General features: G+C 46.3%; 1 protein-coding gene across 1 annotated transcript; it reads right to left on the minus strand.

Annotated features, from left to right (window-relative positions):
• Window positions 1-17,460: 17,460 nt before the first annotated feature.
• Window positions 17,461-19,486, minus strand: LOC127532559 (trafficking protein particle complex subunit 1-like). Its single transcript, XM_051944456.1, has 5 exons — window positions 19,365-19,486; window positions 18,438-18,536; window positions 18,274-18,344; window positions 18,040-18,178; window positions 17,461-17,801 (listed from the first exon to the last, which is right to left on the minus strand). The coding sequence occupies exons 2-5, from the start codon at window positions 18,534-18,536 to the stop codon at window positions 17,673-17,675; spliced, it is 438 nt and encodes a 145-aa protein (XP_051800416.1). The 5' UTR covers window positions 19,365-19,486; the 3' UTR covers window positions 17,461-17,672.
• Window positions 19,487-19,488: the final 2 nt, after the last annotated feature.

Genomic DNA, 19,488 nt, shown 5'->3' on the forward strand with positions numbered 1-19,488 from the left:
ATCAACAGTCTCTGCAGTCCTGATGCTGTCCGGCAGGCTATTCCATAGTCGAGGGCCATAATGGCTGAAAGCAGCCTCCCCGTGGGTTTTTTACTCTAGGAATAAATAAAATGTACATGCAATGTACAGCTGTGTATCATCTGCGTAACTGTGGAAGCTGATGCCGTGTCTCCTGATGACGTCTCCAAGGGGAAGCATATATAGATTAAAAAGAATTGGACCTAAAATTGACCCTTGGGGCACCCCACAATTAATTTTATGTGTTCTGGAGGAACGTGTCCAAACTTACACGGAAATATCGATCTGTGAGATAGGAGCTGAACCAGTTAAAAACAGTACCAGAGAGGCCGACAAGGTTTCTCAGTCTGTTTAATAAAATGTGGTGATCTACTGTGTCAAAGGCAGCACTTAGATCCAGTAGTACCAAGACTGTAAGTTTTTGTGAATCTGTATTATACCTGATGTCATTTAAGATCTTTAAAAGGGCTGTCTCTGTACTGTGGTTCATCCTAAAACCAGATTGGTATTTCTCTAAAATATTGATACTATTTAAAAAGTCATTTACTTGATTAAAAACCAGCTTTTCTAATATTTTACTTAAAAATGGTACGTTGGACACAGGTCTGTAGTTATTAAAAATGTTGGGGTCTAAGTTACTCTTCTTCACCACTGATGTTTTAAAGGCGGCGGGGAAGACACCCGTCTGAAGAGAGTAATTTACAATATTTAAAATCTGTTCCTCAAAGAAGCCATAAAATGTTTATAAAAGTGATGTGGGAATTGGGTCTAAAAGGCAGGTTGTTGGGTGTACTTGGGAGAAAACTCGACCAAGTGTCCTAGCGTCCACCAGGGCAAAACTCTCCAGTGTTTCCTCAGGTAAAAGTGGTGGTACAGGCATGTTAAAAAATGAATTCTGTTGGGGTAAAAGACTGGATCTGATATTATCGATTTTACTTCTGAAGTGGTCTGCAAAGTCCTCACAGAGGGCATCTGATGGGGGTTTGTAAGATTTTAAAAAATTACTATTTGTTAAAAGATCGATGGTGGAGAACAGGAATTTGGTGTTATTTTTGTGGTCTGTGATGAGTCTTGAGAAATGGGAGATTCATGCCAATTTGACTGTATTATTATAGATTTTCAGTTGTTCACATAATATTTCATAGTGAATTGTCAGTTTGTTTTTTCTCCACCTCCTCTCTGCACTCCTGTTGCATCTACTACATCATCCGCATATTATTATATGCGGATGATGTAGTTCTGCTTGCCGAAAATGAAAAAAACTTGCAGACGATGTTGAACACTGTTGAGGAATGGTGCCGGAAATGGAGAGTAGTGATAAATCAAGACAAAACACAAATTGTACATTTCAGGAGAAAATCATTGAAGAAAAGTTCAGTTATTTTTAATTTTGGTCCAATAGGACTGTCGTATAAACAAGGGCGTAGGTTTGCGTAGGGACATAACACTACCAACTTTTCAAGAGGGTCAAATTGTCCCCACCAACTTTTAAGCAACCTTATTTGCATTATATAATGCGTTCAGTTATAGGTAATTTTGATTGTGTCACACTCCTCATGTGCCAGCCTCTGATCCTGTTAATTGAGCTCAGCTGAGGAGAAGCTCAGCTGAGGAGCCACAGCTGAACTCTATAGTCAATCACTGGAGTATTTAAGCCAGCCGCTCTGCACAGCTCACTGCCGGGTCATTGCTCCATGCTCATCATTCAAGCCTTCGATGCACTCCGTTCCCCATCGCTTGCACGCTCCTTTCTGGACTCAGTTTTCCCTTGGACTATTAACCTGTTTTCCCTGCCCTTGCCACGCTTCTCCGTCTGCTCCATCGGTTCCGCCTGCTTCCACCTTACAACCCAGGACCTCTGTGAGTCTCCCTACCCTGTAGTTTAGTCTTTGTTTAATCTTTAGTTCTATTCGGCCTTCTGGTCCGCCCTTAGTTTAGTTTGTTCAGTTTACCTTCTTCCTCCCTGCAGTTTCCCCCTCGGCTTCCTTTATTCTGCACTTTCTGTTTGTATTTATTCTTGTTTGTATTAAATCAACATTAATTTCACCCATCCGTCTGCGCCTGCTGCTTGGGTTCTTCTCTGGTTGTGTGACAGAATGACCCGGCCCACCTAGAACCCAGCAGGCACCCTAGAGGTTTTTTTTTTTTTTCTTTTGTTCCCTGTCTTCCGTGTTTTCACACTATGTTTGGCCACAGCCAGAACTCTCACTTTTGGGGAACCCGGCTGGCAATAAAACTGCCATCCAGGGGCCGACGCAGTTCCCTAGGGAGAGGTTCCCGGCCAAAATCTCCAGGGAGGTCTCCAAGTGCCTCCCTGCCCTGGAGATATTTTTTTCTTGTGAAGCAAATGAGAGTTTTTTTTGCGACCTCAGTTACCTGTACTGGGACTGGTGGGGAGACCCTAAAGAGGCTCTAGTGATTCAGGGCCGAAGATTGGCTGCCCAGAAACCTGGGCTCATCAGCCACCTTCCTGATTACATCAGAGAATTTTTAAACACTCCCGTGCCACACGTCACCCTTCCAGTCCCCGCCTCTCATCACACTAACCCCCAGTCTGACAACCCACCTGTTCCTGGTTCCCCGCTAGTCGAGGCACCACCCACCAAGAAGCCTGGTCGCCAAAGGCACGGCACCAGAAGACACCGTCGCTTCCCCGCTTCTTCCCTGGAAAAGCCCTGTGTCACCTCCTCTGCGGTGCTGGAGGGGCCCTGTGCCACCTCGCCTGCAGGGTTAGAGGGACCTTGTGCTGCCTCATGTTCCAAGCGGGTCTACGCCGCCACTGTCTCTGAGCGGGTAGACGCCGTGTCACTTCCTCCTGAGGAGAGGCCCCATGTCGCCTCACTCGCTGCGGAGGAGAGGCCCTGTGCCGCCTCCCTCTCTTCTGTCCGTATAGGGACCATCGTTCTGTCTTCTTGCCGTATGGAGCCCATTGCCCTGTCTCCGGTTCCTGTGGGGCCCATGGCCCCGCCTTCTGTCCATGAGGGGCCCATGGCCCCGCTTCCTGTCCCTGTGGGGCCCATCGGCCCGCTTCCTGTCCCTGTGGGGCCCATAGCCCCGCCTCCTGTCCTTGAGGGGCCCATCGGCCCGTTTTCTGCCCTTGAGGACCTGACACTCTTAGAAGAGCTCAACGCTTCTCTCATTTCAGCGCGAGAGAAGATAAAGGCTCTTGATGCAGCGCTGAAGAAGCTACAGGCTCCCTCCGCTGCTTTGCAGGAGCCAGGGGCTCCACCTGCAGCGCTTCAGGAGCCAGAGGCTCCGCCTGCAGCGCTTCAGGAGCCAGAGGCTCCGCCTGCAGCGCTTCAGGAGCCAGAGACTCCGCCTGCGTCCTTGATGAGGCGCTCCGCCTCCCCCGAGTCCTTGATGAGGCGCTCCGCCTCCCCCGAGTCCTTGATGAGGCGCTCCGCCTCCCCCGAGTCCTTGATGAGGCGCTCCGCCTCCCCCGAGTCCGTGCAGAGGCGCTCCGCCTCCTCCGTGTCCGTGCAGAGGCGTCCTGCCTCCCCCGAGCCCTTAAGGAGGCGTCCTGCCTCCCCCGAGCCCTTAAGGAGGCGTAGCATCTCCTTGGTAGCCCTGAGGGGGCGTAGCCCCTCCTCGGCTGTCTTGAGGAGGCGTAGCGCCTCCCCCGAATCCTTGAAGGAGCATAGCCCCTCCTCGGCAGCCATATGGGAGTATAGCTCCTTCTCGGCAGCCTTGAGGAGGTATAGCACCTCCCACCTAACACTGAAGAACCTTAGTTCCTTCCCTTTAACCTTCTCGGTTCCTCCTGTCCCTCCTGTTCAGTCTGTCCCTCCAGTTCCTCCTGTCCAGTCTGCCCCTCAAGTTCCTCCTGTCCAGTCTGCCCCTCCAGTTCCTCCTGTCTGTCCTTCCAGTTCCTCCTGTCCAGTCAGTCCTTCCTGTCCCTCTGGTTCAGTCAGTTCCTCCTGTCCAGTCAGTCCTTCCTGTTCCTCTGGTTCAGTCAGTTCCTCCTGTCCAGTCAGTCCTTCCTGTCCCTCTGGTTCAGTCAGTCCCTCCAGTCCAGTCAGTCCCTCCTGTCCCTCTGGTTCAGCCAGTTCCTCCTGTCCAGTCAGCTCCTCCTGTCCCTCTGGTTCAGTCAGCTCCTCCAGGCCAGTCAGTCCCTCCTTTCTGTCCCTTCAGTCCTGTCGGTCTCTCCTGACCTTTAAGTCCTTCCAGTTAGACTCGAGTTTAGTTCAGTTTCAGTCCAGTCCAGTCCAGTCCAGTTAGTTGTTTCCGTCCTGTCCTGTCCCATTGGTTATTCAGTCCAGTCCAGCCCAGTTCAACTAACTATCCAGTCCAGTTCCTGCCTAGTCCAGTCCCCGGTTCCAGTTCCGCCCCCAGAGGGGCCCCCGGAGGGGTCCCACCGTTGCCGGTTTCCAGTCTGGCCACCGGCCCGGTCCCCGGAGGGGTCCCACCGTCGCCGGTTTCCAGTCCGGCCACCGGCCCGGCCCCCGGAGGGGTCCCACCGATCCAGCTGCCGGTTTCCAGTCCGGCCACCGGCCCGGCCCCCGGAGGGGTCCCGCCGATCCAGCTGCCGGTTCCCAGTCCGGCCACCGGCCCGGTCCCCGGAGGGGCTCCGCCGATCCAGCTGCCGGTTCCCAGTCCGGCCCCCTGAGGTGTCCCGTCGGGCCTTCTGCCGGTTCCCAGCCCGGCCCCCTGAGGTGTCCCGTCGGGCCTTCTGCTGGTTCCCAGCCCGGCCTCCTGAGGTGTCCCGTCGGGCCTTCTGCTGGTTCCCAGTCCAACCTCCTGAAGACCCCCAACCTATTGAGCTCCTGCTCGTTCAGGCCCTGGACAATCCGCTGTTTTCCCGCCCGCCCTCCCAATCCCAGCCCGCCCTCCCGATCCCAGCCCGCTCGTCCCTCGGGTCGCCCCCAGAGCGGCCCCTCCTATTTGGATTCCTGCCAGTCCCACAGTCACCCGCTGACACCCCAACCGGTTCTGTGTGCGCCAGGAGGCGCACCTTATGGGGGGGGGTACTGTCACACTCCTCATGTGCCAGCCTCTGATCCTGTTAATTGAGCTCAGCTGAGGAGAAGCTCAGCTGAGGAGCCACAGCTGAACTCTATAGTCAATCACTGGAGTATTTAAGCCAGCCGCTCTGCACAGCTCACTGCCGGGTCATTGCTCCATGCTCATCATTCAAGCCTTCGATGCACTCCGTTCCCCATCGCTTGCACGCTCCTTTCTGGACTCAGTTTTCCCTTGGACTATTAACCTGTTTTCCCTGCCCTTGCCACGTTTCTCCGTCTGCTCCATCGGTTCCGCCTGCTTCCACCTTACAACCCAGGACCTCTGTGAGTCTCCCTACCCTGTAGTTTAGTCTTTGTTTAATCTTTAGTTCTATTCGGCCTTCTGGTCCGCCCTTAGTTTAGTTTGTTCAGTTTACCTTCTTCCTCCCTGCAGTTTCCCCCTCGGCTTCCTTTATTCTGCACTTTCTGTTTGTATTAATTCTTGTTTGTATTAAATCAACATTAATTTCACCCATCCGTCTGCGCCTGCTGCTTGGGTTCTTCTCTGGTTGTGTGACAGATTGTCTTCCCATATGTTATAAGGATAGAATTGACCCTACCATTATTAAGTGAATTATTTTCATTATGTTCAGACCAGGTTCAGACTTACATTTACCCCTTTTCACTTGCTGAATGTGCCGGTCCAATCAAACGTGCATTTCATTGGCTGATGACTTGACCCCCCACCCCCCCCCCACCCCCCCCACCCCCCCCCACCCCCCCCGCACACTCACACAGCCCCGACAGAAATACACAAGAAATAAACATGCCGCCTTCTCCGCCCCCTTCGAAGAGGAGGGATATTAGAAGTTTTTTTCGGCCAGCAGCAGCAGCAGACGACACTGTAAGTAATGTAAAAAGACGTCAATGCTGTGGACGTGGGGAACACACCACTAATGTTCTACTGAAAGTCCGACCTGCATCAGAGTTAGCATAACATTAAACTGTGTGAACTTGCTAACCTGCAAAACTCCAGTAGGAAGCTGCTTAGAGAGAATTGTCCTCCTGTATGTGTTTTCTACTGTTAACGTTAATTAAACTGTGAGAAATGTAGAGAACTCTGCTGGAAAATATAGAACCAGAAAAACGTGAGCAAGAAGCTGCTTAGAGAGAGAGGTCCCAGTGTGTGTTTCACAGGAAAGTGTTGACAGTCAAAAAAAAACACATGCTGCTGCTTTTCTTCTGGTTTAGAAGGAAAGAAGGCTAGAGCATGTTGTGACTTTACACCTTTGAAACCAAATACCTATTAGTGCATTTATTTATTAATTAAAATGTATTTAATTACTATCACCTGAACCAATACACATGAAAGTTAGTATAAGTCAATACAGATTTATTTTGCATTGATCATTTAGCTTATCAATTAATCAGGTTCATATCCGTGAGAAATGTAGCCCTGACCCCCGTTCACCCAATCTGTTTGCTCTTATTAATGTCCCGTCCCCAGCAAAAAGTGTACATGCAGGTTATGCTGTTATATCGTCCCTACCAACGTTGAGACCAAGCCTACGCCCTTGCGTATACTGAGCAGTATAAATATCTTGGATTGACACTGGATGAACACATGACATTTAAGGAAGCTGTTGATGTTTTTGCTCAGTCAGCTGGCAGAGCTCTGGAATCTGTACTGAACAAAGTTAAGCATTGTGGTAATCTAGGATTCCATACTTATACACAACTATACAATTCATGTGTCTGACCGGTGTCTGACTATGCTTCTGGTGTTTGGGGCTTCCTGGAATATACAAGTTGTAATATAGTGCATCTCAGAGCAATTCGATCATTTCTGGGAGTTCATAAATGTACTTCTGTGTTGGCCATTACTGGAGATATGGGAACCCCCAAACATCAGACATAAATGTCAAATGCTTCATCTTTGGAATAGATTGGTGAAGATGTCAAATCAGAGAATCACTGAAAAGGTCTTTAATTGGGGCATCTCCAATCTTCACCCCTGGGCAAATGAGATAAAGTCTTTATTCCATCTGAATAACTCATCATTTATTTTTCATAATAGGTTATGATGTGACATCCAGGAGATGAGTGATATATTTCTTAGGTTTAGAGAAAAATGGTCTGTTGATATTTGGTATAAACCTAAGTTACGAACTTATTGTCTTATACACACGTGAACAAAATTGTTGGTACCCCTCAGTTAAAGAAGAAAAAACCCACAATTCTCACTGAAATCACTTGAAACTCATAAAAGTAACAATAAATAAAAATTTATTGAAAATTAAATAATCAAAATCAGCCATCACTTTTGAATTGTTGATTAACATAATTATTTAAAAAAACAAACTAATGAAATAGGGCTGGACAAAAATGATGGTACCCATAACTTAATATTTTGTTGCACAACCTTTTGAGGCAATCACTGCAATTAAACGATTTCTGTATTTGTCAATGAGCGTTCTGCAGCTGTCAACAGGTATTTTGGCCCACTCCTCATGAGCAAACAGCTCCAGTTGTCTCAGGTTTGATGGGTGTCTTCTCCAAATGGCATGTTTCAGCTCCTTCCACATATGTTCAATGGGATTCAGATCTGGGCTCATAGAAGGCCACTTTAGAATAGTCCAACGCTTTTCTCTCAGCCATTCTTGGGTGTTTTTGGCTGTGTGTTTTGGATGGTTGTCCTGTTGGAAGACCCATGACCTGCGACTGAGACCAAGCTTTCTGACACTAGGCAGCACATTTCTCTCCAGAATGCCTTGATAGTCTTCAGATTTCATCGTACCTTGCACACTTTCAAGACACCCTGTGCCAGATGCAGCAAAGCAGCCCCAAAACATTACTGAGCCTCCTCCATGTTTCACCGTAGGGACAGTGTTCTTTTCTTCGTATGCTTGGTTTTTGAGTCTATGAACATAGAGTTGATGTGCCTTACCAAAAAGCTCCAGTTTGGTCTCATCTGTCCAAAGGACATTCTCCCAGAAGCTTTGTGGCTTGTCAACATGCATTTTTGCAAATTCCAGTCTGGCTTTTTTATGAGTTTTTTTCAGCAGTGGTGTCCTCCTTGGTCGTCTCCCATGAAGTCCACTTTGGCTCAAACAACGACGAATGGTGCGATCTGACACTGATGTACCTTGGCCTTGGAGTTCACCTTTAATTTCTTTGGAGGTTGCTCTGGGCTCTTTGGATACAATTCCAACGATCCGTCTCTTCAATTTGTCATCAATTTTCCTCTTGCGGCCACGTCCAGGGAGGTTGGCTACTGTCCCGTGGGTCTTGAACTTCTGAATAATATGAGCCACTGTTGTCACAGGAACTTCAAGCTGTTTAGAGATGGTCTTATAGCCTTTACCTTTAAGATGTTTGTCTATCATTTTTTTTCGGATGTCCTGGGACAATTCTCTCCTTCGCTTTCTGTTGTCCATGTTCAGTGTGGTACACACCTTTTCACCAAACAGCAGGGTGACTACTTGTCTCCCTTTAAATAGGCAGACTGACTGATTATGAGTTTGGAAACACCTGTGATGTCAATTAAATGACACACCTGAGTTAATCATGTCACTCTGGTCAAATAGTTTTCAATCTTTTATAGAGGTACCATCATTTTTGTCCAGGCCTGTTTCATTAGTTTGTTTTTTTAAATAATTATGTTAATCAACAATTCAAAAGTGATGGCTGTTTTTGATTATTTAATTTTCAATAAATTTTTATTTATTGTTACTTTTGTGAGTTTCAAGTGATTTCAGTGAGAATTGTGGGTTTTTCCTTCTTTAACTGAGGGGTACCAACAATTTTGTCCACGTGTGTAAAACACAGATACAATGTGGAACCTCATGTTAAGTCTAATTTAAGTAAAAAACAGAGATCCCTGTGTGCACAGTTAAGCTCAGGAGCATTAGCGTTAGTTTTAGAGACTGGGGGGTTTAATGCTGCTCCAGAGAAGGAAAGACTTTGTGTGCTGTGTAATTTAGGTGAAGTTGAGAATGAGGTTCATTTTGTGTTTTACTGTCCTGTATATGAAGATGTAAGAGAGGTACTTTTCAGTAAGATGTCCTCTGTTTATTTTGATTTCTTTTGGTTGATGACCATGAAAAGCTCGAGTTATGTTTTAGAGGAAGAACCTTTTTCATGGAAGAATTTCTTTGCCAGGACTGGGATAAAAGGCAACATGTTTTGTTTAAGGACTGAGCAGGAGAATACTGTGTGTTTTGGATGTGTTGCTGCAATGCAAGTATATTGGTGTCTTGTAAACCCATGAGGGTTGGGTTGTCACAAAATGTCGTAAATACATTTTCTTCTCAGATTAAGTCTTCTGTCTCAGTTTTAGGTTCCAATCAGTGAAAAATATACACCGTTAAAAATAATAGTTGCAGCAGTCTCACGAATAGAAAATAGAAGAGTCTTGGAGCATTCTTCAGATTCAAAAATAAAAGTGTTTCTTCCATGTGCACAGGTCCAAACACTGATGAGATGCCCTGGAGCTGTCTGACTCTGCCCTCTGATGCCCGGTCTTTTATACTGTTTTGCTCTGGTGTGTGTAGTTCTCTATACCTCAAGGCCGTCCTTCTTTTATCATAAAACTCATAAATCTGTCACTTTTACCTTCCCTACTCCTTTGTTAAGGGTGTCTTAAATGCTGGTAACTGCTGGGTACTCTGGAGTGTTGTACTGAGGGGATTCCTCTTGTCCTGGCTCCCTGCCCCTCCAATCATTATCCTCTGCAACTTTATGGAAGATACATTTAGGACAACAACAGGTGTTATTAAGTTAATGCCAGGGCATCTCATCCTTCTATGGACACAGAAGTTTTACACACCTGGCCTTGAGCACTTCAGCTTCCTAGTGGCCGCCTCAGCTGTTGGCTGTGCGCCCAGACTGCCTGTTCATACACACAATGCAGTCAGTATTCTGCTCTGCACACACATACTGCTCTTCTCGTGTGTGCGGCCTTTGACACTTCTAACCTTATACCTGAAGGTTTTATGCTTTATTTGACACAACAAAATGAAATTATGAAGACTCCAGGAAGAATAGCTGCTGCTTTGCAAAAGCTAATAGGAGATCTTAATAAAACAAACAAACAAACAAACTTATGATAAGTTCTTTACATGTGGGCAATGTGTCTTTATTAGTTAAAAGACAGGACATTGTAATTGTAAGATGTCATTGATTTACACCTGCATTTTGTGCTTCATGGCGCCAGGTGTGCTGTTTGCATGTTGGACATTGTTTTACACAGACACCACCGAAGAAGAAAGGTGCAGCAGGTGCTGCACGTTGCTGTTCTCCCGTGTTTTCCCGACCACGGTCAGGAAGCGGACAGCAGCAAAGGTTAACAATAGATATGGTCAGTAACTACACAAATATGTTAAGAGCTCAGATAACGACACAATGTAACGAATAAATACAATAACATATAGGCCTACGCCGTTTGGTTTAGCCCGTGGAAGCGTCCCGAGCAAACACCATAGCAACAGTGGAAAACGTAACTATGTAACGATTCCATTCCAAGACGTTAAAGATTCATCGTAATAACAAACCAAAGATCATACACAAGGACTGAACGAATATTGTGAAATTAAAATGTATATTTTTCGCTAGAAATGTCACCAAAATGCTTTTTTAAGTCCAAACTGTCTTGAAATAATGCATTTTCCATTGAGAATGAAAGGAAAGGCTGCCATGTTTTCATTTTGAGAGGCCCGCAGCAAGCAGTCACGTGACCTGTCATCAGGCCAATAGAAAATAATAGGGAGAAAAAACGTAAACATTTTACAATTTTCAGACCTTTATTGTGAGACTGTTACGTTTTGTTCTGTGGACAAATGTAGGTATTTCACGTTTGGCCATGAGACTGGGTTACCCATGGTGGCGGTGGGGTTATGGTATGGACAGGCGTCTGTTATGGACCAAGAACACAGGTGCATTTTATTGATGGCATTTTGAATGCACAGAGATACTGTGACCAGATCCTGAGGCCCGTTGTTGTGCCGTACATCCAAGAACATCACCTCATGTTGCAGCAGGATAATGCACGGCCCCATGCTGCAAGGATCTGTACACAATTGTTTGAAGCTGAAAACATCCCAGTTCTTGCATGGCCAGCAAACTCACCGGACATGTCACCCATTGAGCATGTTTAGGATGCTCTGGATCGGCGTATACGACAGCGTGTAGCAGTTCCCGCCAATATCCAGCAACTTCACACAGAGATTAAAGAGGAGTGGACCCCCCAATAAAACAAAACTGCACCTTTCAGAGTGTCCTTTTATTGTGGGCAGTCTAAGGCACACCTGTGCACTAATCATGGTGTCTAATCAGCATCTTGATATGGAACACCTGTGAGGTGGGATGGATTATCTCAGCAAAGGAGAAGTGCTCACTGTCACACATTTAGACAGATTTGTGAAGCATATTTGAGAGAAATGGTGATATTGTGTATGTGGTAAAAGTTTTAGATCTTTGAGTTCATCTCATAAATAATGGGAGCAAAAACAAAAGTGTTGCGTTTATATTTTTGTTGAGTGTATGTAGCGGGCGGCAGGAATTGATGGGACTCAGAAACACCCCCACAGTTTAATCAGTTGTTCCTTGAATCATTTCTCATGGATAAGTCCTGATAAGTCCTCAGAGGTGGATTTGTATAGGATCACAATCAGCTGATGTAGTGTTCACTGGTTGTCATGGTTACAGTGACGCTGTGCTGCTATCTGGCAACGATACAGAAATCTTTAACCAATCCGTGGATCCAGACTATTAGAGTAATGTTGCTGACAGACAGACAGACATCGATTGTCACATAACTCCAGCATTCCTTGACAGAGCAACTTCAGTTTAGATTCCATATTAAATTCAGGTTCCACAGCAAAAAACTTCTGACCTCATGCAGCTCCAGATCATCATACCTACACCTCAGTGCTTCACCGTCAGGGCCATCCGTCCACTGTGGTAGTCTTGGTCAGGTTCTCACCAAACATCTGGACTCCATCTGAGACCAAGTCTTTGATCTTCATCTGACCACAGAATGTTCTCCAGCATCCATCAGGCTTCTTCTCATGTTCTTCAGCAAACTTTCATCTGGAAGCTCAGATTAGTGGCACTGTGACTCCTTCTAGACCTCCTGATTAGTGGTACTATGGCTCCTTCTAGACCTCCTGATTAGTGGAACTATGACTCCTTCTAGACCTCCTGATTAGTGGAACTATGACTCCTTCTAGACCTCCTGATTAGTGGAACTATGACTCCTTCTAGACCTCCTGATTAGTGGAACTATGACTCCTTCTAGACCTGTGGTGTTTCAACACAGGGCTTGTAGTCTGTAGTGCTGCAGCATAGTGTAGTGTAGTCTGCTTGTCTTTCTCGCTTCCAGCTGCAGTCATCACCTAACCCCTTTAGGGTGAAAAGAAGGGCCGAGTGCGTAAGCCCCTTCCTGGTGACTTTTACGGCTCTACCGGTCAAGACTCCTACAGTGCCTCCTCATGGCACACCATAGTAATTGGATACCTTGCGGCCCCAGGCTAAACTGTGGGGGATCTCGGAGCAATCTGGAGCCCCAGAGGTACAGTGTGCAGGCCCATCGGTGTATGGACACGACCTGGCACTTGCCAATCCAGATCCCAACTATGGGGAAATAGTGGTACAGTGGGACCTAAACCCACTTGCTGACCCGGCAGCAGGAGTCGACAGTTGTACGGTTGTGGCAGCCACATCATAATGTTCCCCTGGCACCCTACAGCATTTTTGACAAGTGAAGGAACCCATAAGAGTCAACGGTTGACAAATACCAGATCCAGTTAGGAGATCACTGCGGGGCAACCTTCCTTTACCCTGGCTGTCATGCAACTTGCATTCCGCCAGAACTAGGTACTGGCTCGGTCCACAGATGAGTCTTTGTCATGGGCAAGCATTTACTCATTACCTTGTTGCCCTGGCATTCAACGTCATCTTGTAGATGGACAGCTCTTTACAAATTCAGCGACCAGCAAATCGGGAGTCTTTAACCAATAAGACTGTCGTTGCTCGGCAGGGTTCGCGTGCAAAACAGGCACGACCAGGTCGTCATCCCGCTACTGCTACATTAATTCTAGCAACCTGGAATGTCAGCTCTATGGGCATTAATTTGGACCTCATAAACCCAAAGCCTCGTAAATCTGCCATTACCAACACAGAACTCAGCCGTCTTGGCGTCGATATCGCAGCTCTCAGCGAGACTTGGCTTACTGGAGATGGTCAGATCTGGGAATCTGAATACACCATATTCTGGACTGGCTATCCAGATGGAGAGAGACCAATGCACGGTGTGGGTTTTGCAGTTCGGAACAGATTACTGGACTGTATCACACAGCCTATCCCCATATCTCCCTGCCTGTCCACCCTCCATATGAGCTCTGAAGCAGGCTGCACCACGTTTCTGTGTGCCTATGCTCCCCCGTTATGCTCTACTGCGGATGACAAGGATGATTTCTATAATCTTCTGGAGGACACCTTACGTAATACTCCAAACAGAGACAACGTTGTTATTCTTGGCGATTTTAATGCAAGAATCGGGTCTGACAACGAAGCGTGGCAAAATGTGATAGGCTCCCACGGCACAGGGAATCTAAATGAAAATGGACAGCACCTCCTGGAGTTCTGTGCCAGAAACAATCTCTGTATTCCATCTTCTTTCTACTCCGGTAAACCTCGCTCCAAGGTTACATGGAAACACCCTCGCTCTGGACATTGGCATCAACTTGACCATATCATCACCAGAAGGAGGCAATTGAGTGACGTCATGAACTGCCGCAGTATGCATTCAGCAGATTGCGATACAGATCATGCCCTCGTACGCTGTAAAATCAAGCTGCAGCCAAAGAAATTCGACACAGCTCAGCCCAAACCAACAGCTCGGGTCGACATTTCCCATGCCTCTGACACAACCTGTGTCTCTACCTATCAGCAGCTTTTGATGGATAAATTCAATTCTAATCATAGGCGTCAGTTTAGGGGGGGACGGTGGGGACGTGTCCCCCCCACTTTTTGTCAGGGGTCATTTTGTCTCCAACACATTCAAATTCTTCACATGTAAGCCGTTGTAAACCCAGTTATTTTCAGTAGTATAGAAAATTCCGACGCTCCTGAACGCACCATCCGCACTCGGCCGAGAGTTGCACAGACACGCAGCACACCTTCGTGAGGTTAAAACAAAAAACAAAAAAACGCGCAGATGCTAAATTTGCGCCTGTGCCAACTGGAAGCTCCGACCAGAGGCGTGCTGGGACAAAATTTCGGCCCACGAGAATTAGTACAACAGCGGCCCACAGACCCCTCTACCCGCATGTACCGATAGCTCTACAGCTTGAGCCTCTGCCTTTGGTGCGGTGGTTGTGAGTTCGAGCCCAGGTTGTGGCATTTTGCCGCCGTTCTTCGACATTTTCTCAAAGTGCTGTGGTCTCCACCCCCCCCCCCACTTTTAAAAACAAACTGACGCCCTTGATTCTAATCCACCAGCAACAGACCCTCAGCAAGCCTGGTCTAACATCAAGTCCACAGTCACCGAGTCAGCTCTAAGCTCTTTCAGCAAAAGGCGGCGTACTCAACCCGATTGGTTTCTTGACTCTGCTCACTCCAGCCATTGAAGCCAAGCGCACAGCCAAGATCCTTGTCGGTCAGTGCGGCACCAGAACGTCAGTTGCAAAACTCAGACGTGCCAAGAGTGACGCTCAACATCTAACCCGCACTGCCTTACAGACGTACTGGCTAAACCTTAGCATCCGCATTGAGAAATGTGCTGCAACTGGCAATATAAGAGGTGTGTATAGTGGCATTAAAGAAGCCTTGGGACCAACCGCCAAGAAAACTGCACCGCTGCTCGCTGTAGACGGGTCTCTGATCAACGATCTACCTTCACAACTGGACCGCTGGGTGGAACATTACAGTTCACTTTATGCCAACGCGGTCGATGTCAACATCAGTGCTATCAACGAGACCATACCACAGCTCTCTGTCATGGATGAGCTTGACAATCCAATAACCTTGAAAGAAGTCCAGTTGGCTATCAAAGCTCTCAAGAACAACAAGGCTCCTGGAGCTGACGGCATCACATCAGAACTACTAAAATATGGTGGAGGAGCTCTGGAATCTGAACTCCTGTCCCTCTTTCTACTATGCTGGGAAAAACAGCTCCTTCCTCAAGATCTGAAAGATGCCAACTTTATCAATTTGTATAAAAACAAAGGAGATCGCCAAAACTGCAACAACTATAGAGGCATCTCACCGTTGAGCATCGTTGGGAAGACGTTGGCACGGGCTATCCTGCCTAGACTCCAACTAGTAGCCGACCGTGTCCTTCCTGAGAGTCAGTGTGGTTTCAGATCTGGCCGCTGCACATCAGACATGGTATTCTGTATTCACCGACTCCAGGAGAAATGCATTGAGCAACAAAAGCCACTCTACATGGTTTTCATTGACCTAACAAAAGCCTTCGACTATGTCAGCTGACAGGGACTGTTCAACATTCTTCAACGCATTGGTTGCCCTCAGACTCTACTCGCTATCATTATGGCTTTTCATGATGATATGCAAGCCACAATCCAGTTTGAAAACACCAGATCAAAGGAGTTCAACATTCGCTGCGGAGTCAAACAAGGATGCATCCTAGCTCCCACTCTGTTTGGCATCTTCTTCTCAGTCCTGATTAGGCGTGCCTTCCAAGTACCCTCTGGTGTATTGCTCCACACACACAGAGATGGGAAGCTTTTCAACTTGTCACGCCTCAGAGCCAAAACCAAGATCTCCAAGGTGCTGATACGCGAATTCCTGTACGCAGATGATGCGGCCTTTGTCTCGCACTCCCAAGACGAGATCCAGAGTATGTGTAACTCCTTTTCTGCAGCCTGCAAAAAGTTTGGTATGATAATCAGTCTCAGCAAGACAGTAGTGCTTGGTCAAAACACCCTGTCAGCTCCTCATATCCAAATAGATGAGACTCCCCTCTCAGTAGTAGAAAATTTCTGTTATCTGGGCTCCACCATCTCCAACAAATTCTGTTTGGACATTGAGCTGAACACCCGAATTGGAAAAGCCGCAACTACTTTTGGTCGACTCAGTCCTCGTGTATGGAACAACAAAAGCTTGTCCGTAAAAGTCAAAGTCAAGGTATACGAAGCCTGTGTCCTTAGCGTTCTCCTTTATGGTAGTGAAACTTGGGCTACCTACCGCAAGCAAGAACACCGCCTGAACGCCTTCCATTTCAGATGCCTTCGTTCCATCCTTGGTATATCATGGAAGGACCGGGTACCAAACACAGATGTACTCACGATGACTGGCAGTCTGGACATGTAAACCATCATCAGTGTCCGTCGACTACGCTGGGCAGGCCATGTACACCGCATGGATAAAGACCGTCTTCCCAACCAGATCATGTATGGGGAATTGGCACATGCTCCTCGACCACAAGGAAGACCAAAGCTGCGATACAAGGATGTTCTCAAACGTGACCTTGTTGCCTTCAACATCCCAACACACTCCTGGGAAGCTGCTGCCTCAGACCGAGACACCTGGAGGCAAATCATCAAACATGGGACCCTCACAGCATCAAACTGCTATATCTCCTTTTGCGAAGAGCACCGTGCGAAGAAGTCGTCGACTCCATCGTCGTCTACAACGGGATAGGCCAATGATGATGATGATGACTCCTTGTAGACCTCCTGATTAGTGGTACTATGACTCCTTCTAGACCTCCCGATTAGTGGTACTATGACTCCTTCTCGACCTCCTGATTAGTGGAACTATGACTCCTCTAGACCTCCTGATTAGTGGAACTATGACTCCTTCTACACCTCCTGATTAGTGGTACTATGACTCATTCTGTTCAGTTCTTCTCCATGTGGAGCCATGATGCAGACATACATAGACCCAGTCCATAGGTCCAGAACTGAGACAGTTCTGCTCCTTTTAGAACCATGTTCATATCATGTTCTGACCTTCTGTATTTGTCCTAGTCTCAGTTCAGCTGTTACATCATCATCATATTTACTGTCAGCGTCCAATCACAGCTCAGCTCTCATTCTAGTCCGAGTCCAGAACCAGAACCTCGTCAAAGAGCCACAGGTGAGACATAAAAATCTGAAGGAATGTCACAAAAGGAGACAGTACGTTTCTTCTTCTGTGGTGTTTGTTCACGTTTAAAGGCTGCAAACATTTGAGTCTTTTCAGAAACATTTGTGTCATCTTGGAAAAGCTTCACTCTCATTATGATGGTGGTGAATATGAACACATTATCAATTAATAAATCAATCAACGGATAATCATCTTCTCTGTTTTCTGAACGTTCTGACAGTGAATCCAGTGGAATCAGTCTGATTAACAAGCTGCTGTTTTCATTTTCAGACTGGACAGTTTTCCTGTCTGATCCACAGACTGACTGATGGACTCACTGACTCACAGACTTATTGATCGATGGATTCATTGATCATGGAATCAGCTGGTAACAGAAGCTCAGAGCTCAGGATCATTTTTCACATTAATTTCATTCTGCTTCAGATACAAAACATCACATTCAAGCTCACAATAAATACAACAAAACGGTGTCACTGTGTGGACAATTACTCTGTGTTCTATGTACGATGTGTTCTATGTACTGCGTGTACTCAGTACTCTGTGTACTCTGTACTGTGTGTTCTATGTACAGCGTGTACTCCAACACGTCCTGCGTTGCTGCCATCAGGCGGCTCTAGGGCTGTAGTACGGCAGAGCTCTGATGAAGGCGTCCAGTCGGCTGCTGAACAGTTCACTGTCCAGACTGGGAGTCAACAAACAAACTGGATTCTTCACAATCAGCTCTACGTACAGCTGGAACGGAAAAACACATCAGTCAGGACACGTGAGAGTCATTAAGGACACGTTAGAATCAATAAGGACACGTTAACAATCACTCAAGACACATTAGAGTCAGTGTGTGTGTGTGTGTGTGTGTGTGTGTGTGTGTGTGTGTGTGTGTGTGTGTGCGTGTCGCTCTCTATGTGTCCTTTATGTTGCTGTAGATGTGCTGCAGTGTCTCTATGTGTCTATGTGTCCATGTGTCCCTTACATTGCTGTAGATGTGCTGCAGTGTCTCTCTAGCGTTGCTCACTGACAGATCAGTGTTCATGACAAACTTCAGTCCACTGGGAGTCTCATAGTAGTGGAGACGATACCTGCTGGTCTGGAAGGACAGAAAGCCCTCCTTCCTGAGGACAGATGGGCTGCTAAGGACCATAGACAGGCAGACAGACAGACAGACAGACAGACAGACAGACAGACAGACAGGTGTAGTGAAGGATACATGTCCAGAGGAGACATCTTGCTGACGAAGGAGCGGATGGAGAACAGCATCCCATACATCAGTTTATACTCCTGGAGACACACACAGGTCAACATGAGGCTGAGTCTGAAGGTGTGTGTGTACATGTGTATAAGTGTGTCTAAATGTGTGTGTTTTGTGTTCACCTCGTCCTTGGAGATCCCCGCCTGCTTCTTACGGTTCCATTCATTATAATACAAACAGTTTCCATTACGGTCAAAGATGTACAAGTTATGAACCGTCATCTGAAACACAACAAACACTAATAATCACTGTTCACACCATGATAACTGCATCTGTGTGTTACTCTGTGGATTTACTGATCAGCTGTTTGCTCTAAAATATCAGAAAACAGCAAAAATGTGGATCAGAGTTTAATCCAATGTCTTCAGTTTACTGTCACAGAGGGAAAAAAAACGAAAATATTCACAGAAGAAGGTGAAATCAGAGAATTCAGACGTTTCTACTTTAAAAATACTCAAATCAATTAATCAGTTATATAAACAGCAGACAGCTCAGTGGTCCATCTGCTCTACTGGACTTTAATAAAACTTCTATTTCAGTCCAACATGAGTCACTGGACTGTCAGTTCAAGGTGTTTTTGAGCTCAGACAGACGATACTTAATTCTGTCCAACACAAAATAAAAACTGGACAGACATTTGAGGCACTTTTGTGTTAATTCTGTGTCTCTTAAAATCTGTTCTCCAGCGTTCTTCCACTATATTTAATGCAGTTTCAATAAATACCAGGTGTCCACCGCATTAACAGCAGCTCCTCTACAATCCTCAGAGCCTGTATGTATTTTAAATCACCTGTATGATGTTTCTAGTGTGGTTGTAAATGTCTGAATTTAAACTCTTTTCAATAAATTCCGTTTTTCCTCTGAATTTAATCAACACGGGACGGAGAGTAAAGGAGCAGATAATTATCTAAAACATGTTTAAAGTGAACCCGTTTTATTTGACTCGTGTAATCAAAGCATTATAGCCACAAATATGGCATTAAAACGAGAATTAAATCTTTAAAATGTTGTTTTTAAAATATATTTTAGCTTTCGGCTGCAGTGCTTACCTTCTCTTCCTGTTCCTCTTAGGACCCCGCTGCAGACCTGTCCGCCTACATGCCTGACTAAAACTACTTTACGGAGTTTTATGAAGTTATATTCAAATTTCCGAAGACATAAAGAATAATTTAA

Source organism: Acanthochromis polyacanthus, chromosome 24 (assembly GCF_021347895.1).
Source record: "Acanthochromis polyacanthus isolate Apoly-LR-REF ecotype Palm Island chromosome 24, KAUST_Apoly_ChrSc, whole genome shotgun sequence".
In the NCBI taxonomy this organism is placed as follows: domain Eukaryota; kingdom Metazoa; phylum Chordata; class Actinopteri; family Pomacentridae; genus Acanthochromis; species Acanthochromis polyacanthus.

Coding starts and splice junctions, on each gene's coding strand:
- LOC127532559 (XM_051944456.1), bottom strand. CDS start 18,536: ATGACGGTTCATAACTTGTACATCTTTGACCGTAATGGAAACTGTTTG. Junction 18,345..18,437: donor CGGGGATCTCCAAGGACGAG/GTGAACACAAAA, acceptor GTGTGTCTCCAG/GAGTATAAACTGATGTATGG. Junction 18,179..18,273: donor AAGATGTCTCCTCTGGACAT/GTATCCTTCACT, acceptor ATCTGTCCTCAG/GAAGGAGGGCTTTCTGTCCT.